This window comes from Notamacropus eugenii, chromosome 1, assembly GCF_028372415.1.
Source record: "Notamacropus eugenii isolate mMacEug1 chromosome 1, mMacEug1.pri_v2, whole genome shotgun sequence".
Classification (NCBI taxonomy): domain Eukaryota; kingdom Metazoa; phylum Chordata; class Mammalia; order Diprotodontia; family Macropodidae; genus Notamacropus; species Notamacropus eugenii.
The window spans coordinates 6,936,517-6,954,833 of NC_092872.1; the positions used below are offsets into that span (position 1 = coordinate 6,936,517).

The 18,317-nt window shown below is 39.3% G+C and overlaps 1 protein-coding gene across 4 annotated transcripts in view; it reads left to right on the forward strand.

The window, feature by feature from the left end:
* The window catches only part of USP4 (ubiquitin specific peptidase 4), a 76,093-nt gene extending 58,259 nt beyond the window's left edge, over window positions 1-17,834 (forward strand). For all 4 annotated transcript variants that reach the window (XM_072651149.1, XM_072651159.1, XM_072651168.1 and 1 more), the window contains 7 exons: window positions 8,187-8,423; window positions 9,713-9,783; window positions 10,132-10,250; window positions 11,093-11,242; window positions 14,958-15,061; window positions 16,453-16,541; window positions 16,893-17,834. In XM_072651149.1, coding sequence (XP_072507250.1) covers window positions 8,187-8,423; window positions 9,713-9,783; window positions 10,132-10,250; window positions 11,093-11,242; window positions 14,958-15,061; window positions 16,453-16,541; window positions 16,893-17,054 — 932 coding nt within the window. In that variant the 3' untranslated portion in view covers window positions 17,055-17,834. The remainder of the gene's footprint in view (window positions 1-8,186; window positions 8,424-9,712; window positions 9,784-10,131; window positions 10,251-11,092; window positions 11,243-14,957; window positions 15,062-16,452; window positions 16,542-16,892) is intronic.
* Window positions 17,835-18,317: the final 483 nt, after the last annotated feature.

An 18,317-nucleotide genomic window follows, 5' to 3' on the forward strand; every position in this document is an offset into this window, starting at 1 on the left:
GGGATTATATTCCTAAGCAAAACAAACTGAGGATATGCAAAAGTACATAAGTTTTCTTGAGGTAGCAAAAAGTGGGAATGTGAGGGGGTGCCCATAAATTGGAGAATTGAATAGAAAATTATGTTTACAGTGTGATAGAATGCTATCGTGCTGTAAGAAATAAGAAGGTAGTTTCAGAGGAACTTGGGAAGACTTCTTTGAACTGCAAGATGAAGTCAGCAGAACCATGGGGACATCTTGTACAATAACAATAATATAATAGACACAGAACTGAAAGATTGAAAAACTCTTGTCAGTATGGAGACTAATGATGAGATGAGACATGCTATCCTAACTCCTGATAGAGGGGCTGCTAAAATATGTGTGATCCTGACTGTTTCCTCTGTACTTGAATTCTTTCTTTCTGTATGCTTGCAGTCTTTGACTTAGAAGCTCTGGATTTTTACTATGATGTTCCTGGGAGCTTTCATTTTGAGACTTCATTGAGAAGGTGACCAGTGGTTCTTTCTGTTTCTACTTTGCTGTCTGGTTTTAAGAGATCTGGACAGTTTTCTTTTAAGGTTTCTTGAAATATGGTATCTAGGCTCTTTTTTTTTTAATGATAAAATATTTCATTTTTTCCAATTACATGTAAAGTTCAGCATTCATTTTTTAAAAGATTTATAATTTCAGATTTTTTCTCCTTTCCTCCCTCACATCCCCTCCTCAAGACAGCAAGCAATCCGACATAGGTTACACACGTGCAAGCATGTAAACGTATTTCCACAGTAGTCGTTTTGTGAAAGAAGAAACAGAACAAAAGGGAAAAGCCAGAGAAAAATAAAAAGCCATGAAAGTGGTCTGCTTCAGTCTACATTCAGATTCCACAATTCTTTCTCTGATTGTGGATATCATTTTTCATCATGAGTCTTCTGGGATTATCTTGGATCGTACTGCTCAGTCATAGTTATTCATCTCACAGTGTTGTTGTTACTGTGTACAATGTTCTCCTGGTTCTGCTCACTTCGCTCAGCATCAGTTCATGTAAGTCTTTCTAGGTTTTTCTGAAATCCACCTGCTCATCATTTCTTATAGTATAATAGTATTCCATTACCTTCATATACCATGACTTGTTCAGCCATTCCCCAATTGATGGCTATCCCTTCAATGTCCAATTCTTTGCCACCACTAAAAGAACTGTTTACATTTCACTTGTAAATCCATCTGGCCATATAGACTTTTAACTGATAGCTTGTTCAATTTCTTTTTCTAAAATGCAGTTATTTTAATATTTTATTTCCTCTTCTGTTAACCTGGGCAGTTTATATCTTTGTAAATACTCACCCATTTCACTTAGATTGTGAGATGTATTGGCATACATTTAGGCAAAATTAATCCCTAATGATTGCTTCAATTTCTTCTTCGTTGGTGGTGGATCCGCCCTTTTCATTTTTAATACTAACAATTTTTAAATCAAATTAGTGGTTTATCTATTTTATTAGTTGTTTTTTTTTCATAAAATCAGCTCTTAGTTTTATTTTTTAGTTCAATAGTTTTCCTACTTTCATTCTTATTAATCTTTTCTTAGATTTTCAGAAGTTCTAATTTGGTATTAATTGGAGATTTTTAATTTGTTCTTATTCTAGTTTTTTTAGTTGCATGCCTAATTCATCGATTTCCTCTTTTTCTGTTTTGTTCATGTAAGCATTTGGAGATATAACATTTCCCCTAAGTACTACTTTGGCTACATCCCATAAATTTTGGTGTGTTGTCTCACTATTGTAATTCTTTTTGATGAAATTATTGATGTTTCTCTTATTTGAGATTTGACCCACTCATTCTTTAGGATTAGATTATTTAGTTTACAATTAATTTTTAATCAGTCTTTCTATGGCCCTTTATTTCATGTAATTTTTATTGCATCATTATCTGAAAAGCATACGTTTACTATTTCTGCCTTTTCTTCATTTGATTGTGAGGTTTTTATGCCCTGATCCATGATCAGTTTTTGTGTAGGTGCCGTGTGCCCCTGAGAAAAAGGTGTATTCCTTTCTATCCCCCTTCACTTTTCTCCAGAGGTTTTCATATCTCATTTCTCTGAAATTCTGTTCATCTCCTTAACTTCTTTCTTGTTTATTTTGTAGTTAGATTTATCTAGTTCCAAGAGAGGGAAACTGAGGTTCCCCACGATACTTTTGCTACCTGTTTCTTCTTGTAACTCACTTAACTTCTCTTCTAGGAATTTGGATGCTGTATCCCTTCTGAATATATGTTTAGTATTGAAACTACTTCATTGTCCATGGCATCTTTTAGGAAAATATAGTTTCCTGCCTTATGTCTTTTAATTAGATCTCTTTTTGCTTTTGCTTTGTGTGAGATCAAGATTGCTACCTCTGCTTATTCATTTAAACTGAAGCATAATATACTCTGCTTCATTTTACCTTTACTCTTTGTGTGTGTCTCTCTGCTTCAGATGTGTTTCTTATAAACAATATATTGTAGGATTTTGGTTTTTAATCCACTCTGCTATCTGCTTTTGTTTTATGGGCGAGTTCATCCCATTCATATTCACAGTTATGATCACTAACTGTGTAATTCCCTCCATCCTGTTTTCCCTCTTTTTATACTTTTCTATGTCCTTTCACCCTGTCTCTCCTCACCAGTGTTTTGCTTTTGATCACCAGCTCCCCTAGTCTGTCCTCTTTTCTGTCAGCTCCCCTCCCTTGTCTTTCCTGTTCTACTTCCCTATAGGGTAAGATAGATGTCTCTACCCAACTGAGTTATTCACTCTTTGAGCCAAATGTGATGAGAGTAAGGTTCAAACAATCCTCATCCCCTCCCTTCTTTCCTTCTACTGTAATAGCTTTTTCATGTCTCTTCTTGTGATATAGTTTATCCAATTCTGCTGATCCCTTTCCTCTTCTCCCAGGACTATCCTTTTTTTTCACCCCTTGATTAATTGTTTTTTTTATTGTGACAACAAAGTCAGGTTATACCTACACCCTCTATCTAAGTCCACTCCTTCCAGCTGTCCTAATAGAGATAAAGTTCTTTTGGTTTTTTTTTTTTAATGAATTTATTTGTTTTCAGTTTTCAACAATCACTTCTATGTGTTTTTTAAATTTTCTCCCCCTCCCTGTGCAAGATGGCATGCAATCTTATATGGGTTCTACACATATTCTTCATTGTTTTTAGTTTTTGTAGATAATCTTTATTGTTTTGAGTTTTCATTTTTTAAAATTAATTTGTTTTCAGTTTTCAGCAATCACTTCCATAAGTTTTAAATTTTTTCTCTCCCTCCTTCTCCTCTTTCCTCCTTCCTCCCTCTCTGAGATGGTATGCAATCTACACATACGCTCTTATTAAATACATTTTCACATTAGTCATGTTGCATAGAAGAATTAAAATGATTGGGAGAAACCATGAGAAAAATCAAAACAAAACATAACAAAAGAGAAAATAGTTTGCTTCATTCTGTGTTCCAGTTCTATAGTTCTTTCTCTGAATGTGGATGGCATTTTGCATCAAGAGTTCTTTGGAAATGTTTTAGGCTCTTTCACACCCTGTGACTGTTACTGTGTATAATGATCTGGTTCTGCTCCTTTCACTCAGCATCAGTTCCTATAAGTCCTTCCAGGCTTCTCTGAAGTCCTCCTGTTCATCGTTTCTTACAGCACAGTAGTATCCATTACATTCATGTACCACACCTTGTTCAGCCATTCCCCAATGGATGGGCGTCCCCTTGATTTCCAGTTCTTGCAGAGAGAGCTGCTATAAATATTTATGTTCATGTGGGTCAGAGATACAGTTCTTAAGAGTTACAAGTATTATCTTCCTGTATGTATGTAGATGTTGAACATGGAGATGTAGACAGTTTAACCTTGTTGAATACAATGTTGCTTTTTTCTTTCCTTTTACCTTTTTATGGTTCTCTTGAGTCTTATATTTGAAGATCAGACTTTCTGTTCAGCTCTGGTCTTTTTGTCAGTAAAATTGAAAGTCCTTTATTTCATCGAATGTCACTGAAAGATTATGCTCAATTTTGCTGTGTAGTTGATTCTTGGTTGTAATCCAAGCTCTTTTGCTTTCCTTCAATGTAGAAGTTGTAATCATGTGTAATCATGACTGTGGCTCCTTGATATTTGAATTGTTTCTTTCTGGCTACTTAGAGTATTTTCTCCTTGACCTGATAGTTCTGGAATTTGGAGTTTTCATGTGGGGATCTCTTTCAGGAGGTGATCAGTACATTCTTTCAGTGACTGGTTCTAGATGATCAGGGTAATGTTCCTTGATATATTTTTTTTTTGATGAGGCAATTCGGGTTAAATACTCTTGACCTTTCTCTTTTTTTAAAAAAAAAAAACATTTATTTATTTATTTTTAGTTTTCAACATTCATTTCCACAAAATTTTGAGTTCCAGATTTTCTCCCCATCTCTCCCCTCCCCCCACCTCAAAATGCCATGCGTTCTGATTACCCCTTCCCTTCTAATACCCCTCCCTTCACTTATCTCCATCTTCTCTCCTGTCTTGTAGGGCAAAATAAATTTCTTATTTCTTATTTTCCCAGTTGCATGCAAAAACAATTCTCAACAGTCATTCCTAAAACTTTGAATTCCAACATCTTTCCCTTCCTCCCTCCCCAGCCATCCTCACTGAGAAGGCAAGCAATTCAGTATGGGCTATATATGTGTAGTTTTGCAAACAACTTCTTTTGTTCTCCTGATTTTATTTCCACAATATTCAAATTGTTTCTTTTTGGCTGCTTGACCATATTTTCTCCTTGACCTGGTAACTCTGGAATTTGGCTACAATATTCCTAGGAGTTTTTTTCTTTGGATCTCTTTCAGGAGGTGATTGGTAGATTCTTTCAATATTTATTTTACCCTCTGCTTCTAGAATATCAGGTAGACTCTTTCTGAACTTGGCCTCTATTAGCCTGCTGGAAAGTTTTGTTGGTTCATAGGGACAGAAGGGTGGACTCCTTTCATCTAGGATTCCCACTTTGGTTATTCCTCTGCAGGCTAGACAAGATGCTGGAAGGAACCACTGTTCTGAGCCTGAAGTCTGAGGCTGAGGCTGGTGCTGACTTCTGAACTTCTTCCTTTCCCCAGGCACAATCCAATCCTCTTTGCCTGGGAATTCCACTGCCCTGTACAAGCTTTCTTTTCACACTGTCCTGAGTCTGTGACTTGAACTGTGTAGTGGGTGATAAGTTTCTAGTTGGTATCTGTCCCCATCTTAGGCCTTTGGTCTAGGTGTGGGTTCCCCCCTTGCCCTAGTGTCCAGCGTCTCCCTGGTGGGCCAACTCAAACTCATGAAAAAGTATCTTTTGAATCAGAGAGAGATTAAATTATGTTTTAAGTTCAGTGTTGAACTGCTGCAGTTGTGTCTGGCTGCTGGCTGCTGGCCTGACCTTGTTCCTGGTGTCTGTAGGCCTGCTCTCTGTTTTCCTCTGTTGAGCTGCACTGTGCACAGGACTCTGTAACTTTTTCTGGGTGTCCCCATTAGCATTCATTCTGGCACATTTTCTAGATATGTTTGAAGGGAGTTCACTGTACTTCCTTGCTCCTCTGCTGTCTCAGTTCCACATCTGGGAGGCTTCCCTCACTTAGGAGAGATCCTTTGATGGTTCCTTCTTTTCTTTTAAGAGCCAGGCTCTTGTTGAGGTTGTACCTGGAGGTTCTAATGCCAGTGGCTTCTGACGGTGGGCGCCTTTGCTGCTCTCAGACCTTGTTTTCAGTAAGTAGTCTTTTGATATTGTTCCTTTTTACTGACTTTTCAAAATGATTCTCATGGTCTCTGAACTCCTCATTTGTTTCCTCTTGTGTCTTTTGTACTGTGTATTTCTCATAGTGCTCTCCAGCCCTTTGCATCCCAGATGTAGAGTTAGCCGTACTTTGGTTGTACTAATATCCTAGGTTAACCAGTAGCAAGGAAGAAAGCAGGCCCTGTGAGATGTACATGGAAACAAACTCTGTTCTATATCTCTCAATCTGACAATGAAACCTCAGGTGGCATTTGGTTTAGCCAGATAGTTCCTCAGAAAGTCATGAACTATGAAGCAAGAGACCCTGTTCTTGGAACTTTTTCCTTTCCATTGATGTAGGAGGAAGTCTCTGGCAGGTGACAGATTCAAACTGATGGAATTAGTGTTCCGGTCTAAAGCTATACATTTGTCTTTAGCATTTGTACTTCATGGCCCCCTACCATAGAGGGTCTCTGTGCTTTTTTTTTAAAATAATTTTCTTCAAAGCAGATAACAAAATTTTTATTTATCTAGAGCTTAAGTAAACATTTTTTTTTTCTATCTTGGACAGTGGAAAGTAGTTTAAGTCAGGGAAATATTAAGTTATATTTAAAGTGGTTTAGTGTTGAGTTCATTTTGTTTACTCTAATACTTACACATCTCCACAAATGTCATGCTCCAGTGCCTTCCTATGCAAGGTGGCCCTTGCCTTCTCATAAAGTTATGTAGAATAAATACTTCAGAACACCTTTTTGAGCTAGAAAAGCAAAGAAACAGACTGTGAGCCTTTCTTTAGGCATCTCCAGACAGCTGGCCACCAAATGATCAATGTTGAGGGTCACATCATGCTTTCAGAAGGTAGCAGCATGGTATGCAGAGGTGGGAAGACTGCAGCCTCAAGGCCACATGTGCCTTCTAGGTCCTCGTGTGTGGCCCTTTGACTGAATCCAAACTTCACAGTATAAATCTCCTTAATAAAAGGATTTGTTCTGTAAAACTTGGACTCAATCAAAAGGCCAAACCCAAGGATCTAGAAGGCCACATGTGGCCTTGAAGCCAGTTTCCTCACCTTTGGTGCAGTAAATAGTGTTGAAGTTGAAATCAGGAGTATCCGGGTTCAAACTTCATCTTAGACTATCAGTAGCTGTATGAATGTGGACAAAATACTCAGCTTCTCAGAGCCTCGGTTTCCTTCCCTGTAAAACGAGGGTCATAATGCCTGTGTTACTGACTGGACTGCCTAGGGTTGTGTTGATGCTCCATCAAGCCCAGAAAAGATGTTTTATAAATTTTAAAGTCCTATATAAAAATATCAATTCCTGTTATTATTACCAGTGAGTGCATGGAAGACTTGTGATCAGTGTTAGTGGAGGAAATAGCTCACAAGCAAGCACTCCTTGAAAAGATGTGCGTCTCTTTATTTGGTGTGCTCATATGTGGTTGGTGTTTATTTCACCAGAATCCGTGATTAGCCTGCCATTCTTTTTTAGTGGGTGTTCTCTCCATGTTTGTATGTGTATCCTTCATCTCTGAATATCTCGACAGTGTCAGCTAGCTGCAGTGAGTGCTAGTGACTGCAGGAACCTGTGTGTGACCAGAGAGCCTTAGGAATAGAGGAGAGTCTGCTTTGCTTCTGTTGTGCTGTGAAACTTAGCAAATTCATGCTTCTGTCTCTTAGACATGAGACTTACAATGCTTCTTGGACTCTGACTCATTAGCCAGAAAACTTTGGCTAGGAAGAAATACAGTCCCAATTTCTGAGTCTTACACACTTCATTTGTATACATTTTAGGTCCTATTCAAAATCAAATTAATTGCTCTTTTTTTGTGCATCAGTTCTTGCCTGAATGTCATAGAATCAGAGCTAGAAAAGACCTTAGAGATTCTCTAGTAATATTCCTTTCATTTTGTGTAAGTATAGACACTGAGGTTCAGTTGGACAAATGACCAGTTAAAGGTTACATAGCTAGTTACTGGCAAAGGTGGAACTGGAATCTAGGTTCTCTAGTTTATAAAACACAAATTCATTGAAGGACAGATAAGTATATTTCTTTTCTGCCAACTAATTTTACTTGTGCTATGTGCCATACACATAGATGGAGACATTGTTGCTTGGTAGAAGGAGCACTGAATCTTAGGAGACAGGAACGAGTTCTGGATCTGACTTTGTGACTTTGGCCAGGTTTTTACTCCTTTTTGGGCCTTAGCCTCTTTATCTGTACGATGATTGTAATAGTATCTGCCATATTGCTTCACAGTCCTTGTAAGATGATCAGATGAAAATGGATTTAGAAAATTCAGATGGTATTTAAATCTAAGGTAAAGTATTGTTTTCATGTGCGGGTAAAATATTATGAAAGATAGCCCTACTAGTAATTTTTAGACATGGTTCTTTAAATAAAAATTTTTTAAAATCACCTCAAGGATTGAAGCTAGACTTCATTTTTCATTTGTATCAGGAGAAGAAGAAATGGAGCACCAAGATGAAAGCAAAAGACAAGCTACAGAAACAGAGACCTGTTCATCAGAAGACTGTGCGGAACATGAATTGGGCAATGAGTCCTGTCAGAACGTCCCAAAGAGAGTCAGAGGCCAACACTGCAAAAAAAGGCTTTTTACGTTCAGCTTGGTGAATTCCTATGGCACCACTGACATCAATTCTCTTGCAGCAGATGGGAAACTCCTTAAACTGAACTGTAAGCATTATCTCTGTACTTTTAGAACTGAAGGAATAACAGATGTCAGTTTATTTGTAGATCTGAGTACTGATAAAAAATACTCTGTGTGTGTGTCTTTGTGTCTGTGTCTGTGTATTTCACAATAAATAGTGAAGATACGTCGTAAACTTGCCTAAATAAAGGAACATCTAGAAGAAAGTCCACAGAGCTTATCTATCTCTTGGCTACACTGTACTTGTAAGGCACAGCCCCAGGTTTGAATCCAGGGTCCATTACTACCTGTATGACTTTGTATTATTTCCCCTCTTTTGGTGTCACTTTCCTCATATGTAAAATGAAGAGGCTTGACTAGATAATTTAAGGTCTCTTTTAGCTCTAAATTCTGTGACTCAACTGCTAAGGACCACAAAGAAAAGCCTGTCTTTGCTCTACACATAATTGTCCTGTATGAGAAGGAACAAGTCATGATCTCTGTGTTAGCACCATCTTTCTTCCAATATTTGGATCTTTTCTAAGGAAACTGCTCCTGTTTCATTTGAGGAGAAGTTTCCTAGTGCAGTTTTTCTCCCACAAGGATATTCATAAGATGTGGTCTGTTTGAAAAAGAATTTTGATTGGTCATGTGACTTAGTAATAAGAATGATAGTCTGGGTTCCTGCACTTTGTAAATGTTTGCTAAATGAGTGAACCAGCTAGGATGGCATAGATAACCCGAGATGAATGCATAGGAGACAAGTGCTGATTTGGAAAGCCCTTGAGAGAGTGTTCATGGAACCATTAATAACATGAATTGTGGGTGAAGGAAAATGTCAGTTGACATAACTGTCTTACTTTCTTCATCAGTGGAATGGTATAATGCTTGCATTACCCTCCTCATGGTGTTAGTTTTCTGAAAGCCCTTTGTACGTTTCAAATTACTGTAGAATCATGATTTTTTTTTATGAAGAGAAGTGGGCAGGAGCAGTATGGCCTTTAAGCTTATTTTATAGAAGTATCAACTTGGCATGCATGTATAGAATGCCATCCATCTGTACTAGTTAGACATTGTGGTTTTCCTTGCAGATAATGTGCACCTGGACACACCTTTAGAAAGCTCCCTGCGTTGAGGGATTTAGGGGCAGGCCAGTGGGATCTAGTGGGAGTGGGATCTAGATAGAAGAAATTTCAGGGAGTAGCTGGTGCCAAAGTTAGATCTTGACTTTGATCCTTCTCTGTTTTCCCATCACCTGGAAAGCAGCCACCCAAGCAGCCTCTTCTCTTGCTGGCCAGTGAGCAGGGAATGGAAATCTTGTCCTTCTCTTCCACAGCTCGTTCCACAGTCGCGGTTGATTGGGACACCGAAACCCGGTGTCTTCACTACGATGAACAAGAATCAGAGGTACGTTATTTAGTTTACCTGACTGATATTTCTCAGGCTTTGGGCCACAGATGTTGGAATAAGTGGCTGTGGTAGAGCAATTAGTATTTGGAAAAGGGCTTTTCATCTTTCAGTAATAGTATGATTGCCATCACAATTCAAATGACAGTGCCAACTCAATACATTTTCACATTAGACAGCATATTAAATGTGAATTTTAAATTGAGGATAAAAAACACACAATGTCCAAATTCCTGCCATGCATCCCATTAAACTTGAAAAGGCAAATCTATTGCCTTGTCTGATTGGAATTTCTTTTTGACTCTGGAGAACCTTCTGGCACCAAATTAACCGTTGTGTTTTTAATAGGCTTGTGATAAACACAGCAGTATGCTCCAGCCGCAGAAGAAGAAGAAAACGACAGTGGCCCTGCGAGATTGCATAGAGCTCTTCACCACAATGGAAACCCTTGGGGAGCATGATCCCTGGTTAGTGGTTCACTGAGCAAATGTGTATAGAAAGGACTAGAGGGAGGAGTGTGCAGCACTGTGGCTGTTTGTGCACGTGTGTGTGTGCATGTATGTGTCTGTGCACATGCACTGTCCACTAACATCTTCTGGTGCTTCATTGTGGCATGCTGATGACCTAAGATGTGACAGCAGCGGGTAAACTGTTGCAAGACAGGACTAGTTATGTATTTGGTAATCCAAAGACCATGCTTCTAGGGCTTGGAGTGATCCAGGTCGGCCATAGGGTGGCTGATGAATGTTTAGGCTGAAGTGGTTCATGAAGGCTGTTTGCTACGGCGTATCAAGTCTGCAGTCTGTGTCACTGGAGAGGAAGCCGTAGCCATCGTATTCATCAAGTCATTTTTTCTTTTATGCTGGGTATTTACAGTACCAGTCTGAAAACAACTTCCTGGCAAGTCATGTTTTCTGTACTAATTGGTTGTGTTTTGCAGAGTTGGCAATAGCAAAACTAATGTTCTTCATGTGGTACTGAAGTAATGCTTTGTGTGGTTCTGGAGCTGAGAAGAGCCACTCCAGGGCACCGGACAATATTCCTTATATAAAAGATCTTAGTTCCTTTCGCTGTTTCCTAAAATTCTCTGTTCTGTATTTATCTGTGTGTGGAGAAGATACAGTGAGTGCTTTGAGGCCCTCATAGGGCATGTATGGGGGAGGGGGCGGGCCAGCGCCCTTCACTGTTATAGAGAAAAGGTGATTATGTAGTAGCTAACAGTTGTCTGAATGCTTTCCTGATAAAGTCACTTTGGCTCGATGACCGTCGAATGATGTCATTTAAATGATCATCTTTATTTCCTCTTCAGGTATTGTCCTAACTGTAAGAAACATCAACAGGCCACAAAGAAGTTTGACTTGTGGTCTTTGCCAAAAATACTGGTGGTTCATCTCAAGCGATTTTCATACAACAGATACTGGAGAGATAAACTGGACACAGTGGTTGAATTTCCAATAAGGTAGGATTTTTTTAATGTCTATATCAAATAGAATCACAATCAGATAGGAAATCCTGCAGCAAAACTGCTGGGCAAGGGACTTTGGCCCCAAAGTATTGCCACTGTATGGCCTAGAGTTACAAACAACCAGTTCATTTTTGCGTAAAGGTATCTTTAGAAGAGACAGTAATTGAATCATACTTTAACCTGTCATTACAGAGCCCCTGTATCTAGAAAATTGTTAGACTTTTCTTCTTATTTTTCTTTTTGGCTGGAACAATCAGAGTGGAATACTTCCTGAAGTATAAAAAGTGTCCCCTATGACACTGGGATCTGGGCCAAGGTTTCTAGCTCCCATTCTTTTATTTTGACCAGCTGTAACAATAGTCACATATCACATTTATCTGGAACTTGAAAGTTTTTAAAGCACTCCTCATCACAGTTCTCTGCGGGGAGGTATCAGTACTTTACCCCCATTTTACCGATGTGGAATCTGAAACCAGAAAGAGGAAGTTATTTTCCCATAGTCCCATATCTAGTAAATGTCAGAGCTGGAATTTGAACCAAGTTCTTACTGATTTATAAGTGTAGACATTCTACTCATTTGGGGGGGGCATGGTTCCAAATTCCTTTCCAGAGTGGTTATACTAATTCACAGCTCCAACAGTGTACGTTAATGTGCCTGTTTTTCCAAAACCCTTTTGGTATATATCATTTTATATATACATACATACATACGTGTGCGTATATATGTGTATCTATGTATGTATGTATTTGACAAGCTTGTGGAAGTGAGGTGGAATCTTCAAGTTGCTTTGATTTATATTTCTCTATTAGTGATTTGGAAGATTTTTTTTTTCACATTGATAGCTTGGATTTCCGATCATTTGATTGTTTAATCAGTTAAAGAACGACACTTTTTCTGAATGAATAAATTTGAGTTCACTCATCCATATCTTCGATCTGAGATATTTTTTAATTCTTTTTTTTATTCCAAACTAAAAAAGGAGTATTTTCTTACAGATAGCAGAGCACAAAAAAGAGAATGGTATATGAATCTCCATTTCATATGGCTTAATTTTTTTAAAAGTAAAATCCATATTGTTTCCAAAATTGTCTCTTCTGAATTTCTCTTGTATGTATTTTGAAAACTGTTCTTCAGTCCTCTTTCTTCGTCACTATTGAATTCTCACACACCCTTCATCTCCCTGTCTCCCCAGTGAAAGACATGAAAGAAAGAACACCTTGTAGAAAATAAGCATAGTCAAGGAAAACAGATCCATACAGTGGCCATGTCCAGAATTCCATCTCATTCTGCATCTTGGAATTGTTAGTGTTTCCTCATCAGTTCTTTGGGAGAATGCTTGATCCTTGCTTCAGTCAGGCTGCTCAGGCCCTTCAGAGTCGTCTTCCTTTATGGTGTTGTTTCTCTTATCTAAATTGCTCTCCTAGTTCTCTCTTCACTCTGGAATAGTTACTACTACCCAAGATTTTCTGAAATTAATTTTTTTTTCCAGAGCAGGGAAGGCAAAGCAATTGGGTTAAGTGACTTGTGCAAGGTCACACAGCTACTAAGTGTGTCAGGTGTCTGAGGCTGGATTTGAACGCAGGTCCTCAACTCCAGGGCTGGTGTTCTACTCACTGCACCACCTAGCTGCCCTGATTTTTTTCATTTTTTATAATGAAATATTATTCCATTATGTGCTGCAAGCAAAGAAGTAGAGTCTAAGTTGATGCCCCAATTTGATAAGCACTGCCTTAGATTCCAGTTCGTCGCTTTTCTTTTTCCCCCTTGGATCAAGTTTGTTTTACCTGTGGCTGTATTCTCCCGTCTTCTGGATTCTCTTCATCCCCACCCCCATTACTTTATCTCTACTAGTTTCCCTGTTGAGTTTGATGTGTTTCTACACCTGCATCTGTGTGTGTTCATCCATTCTTTGTCCATTTCACGTAAGAACAAGGTTCATCTGGTGCCCACATTGCCCACCTTTTCCTCTGCCTTTGTATATACTCTTTATATTCCCCCATTATGAGAAATAGTAAGTCCCACCTTCTTCCTCCTTCCTAAATTAGTTATCCTCTTTACCCTCTCTTTTCTTTACACTCTTAAAACCCTCAGAACAGAAGGAATCCACCCACAGGTCCTCTGGTTTTCTTATTTTAAAATTTCCTTAATACCTTTAGAAAACATTAAGGCACTGAAGGGATACTTGTTTTTTCTCCTCTTATTTGAATATTAGCACTACAGTATCATATAACCAACCCCTTCCCATTGCTCAAATAAATTTACTGTTCTTGGTTTCTTGTTCCTGCTCTTTTCATGAGAAATGTTTCATTTTCCCCCACAGGCTGAGTGAGCTTTGCACTGTTTGTTATTCTTGGTTTTAAGTCTATTATTGTTCAGTCCTTTCAGTTTTGCTTGTGTCTTCGTGATCCTCGCTATATACCATTTGCTTTTTGGAACATCGTATTCTAAGATCTCTTCTTTAATCTAGTAGCTACCAGATCTAGTGTGATCCTGCTTGTGGTTCCTTAGTACTCAGAAGTGCTTTCTGAATGCTTACGATATTTTTTCTTTAACATGGTAGTTCTGGATTTTGGTTATGACATTCCTGGACTTCTTTTGGGATTGCTTTCAGAGAGTTTGGTTTTCAGAGTCTGCTGATTCTAAAACTGTGTCTCCTTGGCTTGTTTTCCAGGTTATAGTTTATATTCCCTTTTTTTTCCAGTCTTGATTTTTATTTAATATTTCTTGCTTCTCATGCAGTCATTGATTTCCATTTGGTCTCTTCTGATTGTCAGGGAGTCTCTTACTTGGGCAAGGATTACCATTTTCTTCTTCCAGTTCTTTTCCTTCAGAAATTGGGTTTTTTAATATCTTGCTTTCTTCTCGCTATTCTTGTAGTCCTTATGGAAAATCCAGTTTTTCCTTTGAGTGTCTGCTGACAGTTGTAAGTTACTTGCTCTTTCTTTATGAGAATCTCTATATTTGATTTGTAGCAGTTACCATCTTCTTTGGTTTACTCATTTCTCTAGCTTTTGCCTGGCTCAGTCTTTCCCTTCTCCTGGTTGCTCTTGCTCCCTAGGGCTTCCAAGGATGGGTGTTCTTGCTGCCTTTGCACACAGAGCTTTGTGGGCTACGACATCTCTGGCTTGTTTCTCTTCATGCTAGGAGATGGCTGGTGTTTGCTTGTGTTATCACTGGCTTTGCTAGTGGTCCCCTTTCTTATTTCCTGTCAGCTTCTTGCCAACTTTTTGTATAGTTTTTGCACAGTAGAAGTTACTGAAGTTTCTTATTGAATTTCTTGATCATTGTTTAATGTGGTGAATTTCAGGTTTTTGCTGAGGTGCTGCCTTCCTTCAGACAGTCATCTTATTCAGATATGACTTTTTGCAAAGTTTTTTTTCCCTTCAGCTGTTTGCCTTCTAATTTTAACGGCAGTTTTTGTTTTGCAAAATATTAAAAAAATTTTTGTGGCCAAAATTGTCCATTTTACATCCTCCAATCCTCTCTGTCCCTTGTTTGGATATGAACTCTTTGTCTGTAAATCTAATTCTAACTTATTCTTCTAATTTGTTTATTCTATGACTTTTAATATTTGAAACTTGGTATATGGAGAAAGAGAGAGTGTGTGTGTGTGTGTGTGTGTGTGTGTGTACACACACATACCTAATATCCGCCAGATTTAACTTGTAATTTTACATACTTATGGGATGCCTCATACATTGTCTTCAGAGACCTGCATATGTCTGAGTTTGTCTGTGACCCGGCAGCTGGACCTTATGTCTATGACCTCATTGCAGTGTCCAATCATTATGGAGCCATGGGTGTGGGCCACTGTAAGTACCAAATTCCATGTCATTCTCTAATTTTTCAGTTTCATTATATGAGCAAGTTTTCATTGAACACTTCCTATATGCATGTGCTATACCAGGTGTTCTGGGGGTTGTGGTGAAGTATTACACAAATTGTGCAGACAGGGTGTGCATACACATGCCCAGATAAGGTATTAGGCTAAGTGCCAGATGAAGTCCAACAGTCAATGCTTTAAAAGTCTAGAGGAAGGGGACAGATTGCTTTCCTCTAGGGTACTTAGGCTCAGCTTCATCAAGGAGGTAAGTACTGATTTCAGTAGAGAAATAAAAGGGGGCATCCCAGGCAGGAAGACATGAGGCGGAAAATAATGGGAAATTTTGTTAACTAAATTAACCATTGAGTTAGATCAGAGTTGGTTTAGAGCAGGGCTTCTTAAACTTTTTCCACTCACAACCCCTAAAGTGGTGGCTTTGTGTGGCCTGAGGGCATGCACAGTGCAAAGTGGGCTGCAGTGAAGTTGATCCTTGCAGCACTGACAGGCACTCCCAGAAACACCCTGGATTCCTTACTTGTTTGATTTCTAGTTAATTTTTGGTCTTTAAGTGTTCAGAAGTCTTTTATTCTTGCCATGTTTTTTGCCGTGCTATATGGGGTCAAGGCCCACAGTTTTAAGAAGCACTGCTTTAGAGAAGTGTAGTGAAAGATGGTTTGAGAGAGGCTTTAGATGAATACAGTTTAGGAAAGATTAATCTCATTCTGTGCAGTCTTATCACCAGGTAAGTCTGTTGTAGTTATTCGTGAGATATTCGAACCTGAGCTAGGGTTGTTAAAATAGAAATTGTTCTCTCTTGAGATCTGTTTACACCAGACCATTAAAAGTCAAAGAATTCAGTATATTTGTATTTGGTTGGGAAGCATTTCTTCCTTGGATAAGTATGCTGAGGGTCTAGGGTGTTTGTGTGAGAGAGAGATGGTTCTGGATTTGGATAGACTTGAATGTAATAGCCTTATTGGCTTTTGGAAAGGGATAGATTTAGTTTAGTTGGCATTTCTTTTTTAAATACCAGTATTTTACCTAACCTGAAAAACGAGTTTTGGCTCTTACCCCAGCCCTGCCAGTCAGGCTTATGACCTGATGCTCGATATCTATGTTTGTGGGATTAATTTCCATAAATCTAGCTTAAAGCTTTGCTCATCCAGAGCTCCACTGCTTGATTGTTTACTTGCAGCTAATATTTTGTGGAGAAACAGATTAGAAAATCAGTATTATCTTCCTGTTACATCGCAGACTTCAGTTTGCTCTGTGTCTCAGTAACAGTTGGATTTCAGGCTTTTTGAAAAAGCTTTGTTGTGATTGATGTAGCAGAGATACTGTCTTTAGTAATTACCAGTATATTCTTCCCTGACTTGACAGATACTGCATATGCAAAAAACAAACTGAATGGCAAATGGTATTACTTCGATGATAGTAATGTATCTCTGGCCTCTGAGGATCAAATAGTGGTGAGTACTTTTGCAATAGGTTCAAGTTACCAAGTTCCTACTATTAGCCTTTATGAATTAAAGCTGGAAAACTTGAAACATGGGTGTCATGATAAGAAACGAGAAGAAGTTATAATAAGAAAGTGGGGCTGTGGCTCCGAGCTATTTAATAACCTGATTGGAAGGTCTCTGTACTTGGGACACCTCACACCCTGAGCATCGACAGCATAGATTCAGAAAGGTCTGTATCTGTTGTCGGCTCTTCAGGTGAGGAGGAAAAACCCCTGTAGTTACTGCTGTGCTTAACTAGTCAGAAGAGGTTTTCCAGACTTTATTTGATTAAACCTATCAGATTGACTTCTTATTTTGCAGACAAAAGCAGCATATGTGTTGTTTTACCAGCGTCGGGATGATGAATTTTATAAGGCACCCTCACTCCCAGGTTTCCCTGGCCCCTCAGAAGCAGGGAAGAAAGGAAGGCGCTCCCAGGAGGGGCCGGAGGAGGATGACGTATATAGCATGGATACCAACTGAAACTGCCTGAAGTCAGCCACTAGCTTAAAGAGTACCATTGTGATACATCTGGAACATCTCTTGCACTCTAAAAGCTGCCAGATGTATGGACTGCCATCCATAAGGAAAATTCCTTTTTTATGGAACAGAAGAGAAAAAAAAGACCCTGTTTGCTCATGAGGGTTATGTTGAGAGGCTGAGTTATTATTTTTAAATACAAGTTGTGGGAAAGTTCTGTAAACACCTGTGATGCTACAGAGCTGGGGTCAACTGGGTAAGGGCTGGAAGGCTGGAGGAGCCACATTATGATTGGGGAGGGGGTGGGAGGGTGGGTTGTGTGTGTGAAAAAATGGTAAAGTGTGCTGCTGGGGGAAGAGAATATTTCTCCAAGAAAATCTCCAAAGTAGGTCTTCTTGGCGCACTCAGATGACTGTCGGCAGTAGTGAGCCCTCTGTATTGATTAGACTGGATTCTGTTCTAGAGTTCTCAGATTTCCCTTTTCCGCTTTCTCTTTGCCAGCTGCCATTGTAGCCTCCCTCTCCCACAGGAAACCCACCCCAAAGTGAAATTGGGCACTTTTTGATCTGACGCAGATTTACTTGAAGAATTCCACTTTAATTTTGATTTCTGATTTGGGATCCCTTTGGTATTTCCAGAATGAAATGACTTGAATGCAACTGCTTTCTCAGTAACTGTAGATTTTAAATGTATTTGAATCTCCTGTCCTCTCCCCTAGCGTGGGACATCTCTAGATGCTAATGACTACTGTATTCAGTGAAGAATTGAAACATTTTGATTCTATATTCAGCTGGATTTTTTATTAGCTGTAGCTAAAAACAATCTCCCCATCTTTAAGGCTGCTGGAGACTTACTTTTCTTATTCTTCTTTCCCTGGAGACATGAATTTTGGAATTGTGTCCTTCCTGCTTACCCTTAGGGCCTAGAACCGAGAATTCCTTGTCCTTTGCCTTGCGGCTGAGAAGGAACCCTTTGGTAAAAGGAAAATTAGTCCTTGCCCAGCACTTTCCATTCTGGCCGCATAGCCGGAGGGGGTAGACCTGTGTTTCCCACTTGGTTCCCATGCTGACAGGTCATTCTGTTTGGGGGGGGGGGGTCCCCTGATAAACTGCAGGTCACCCCTTCTGCCCTGCCCTGCCCAGCCCGGGCCGCCCTTCTCCTCCTCCTCCTCATCGCCCAATTTCAGGCCTGCCCTTGGTGCCCGCGTGGGAGCTTCCCCCGCTAGCAGAGGCTGCCGGTAGCCGCGTGGACGCCGTGGGTGGCAGA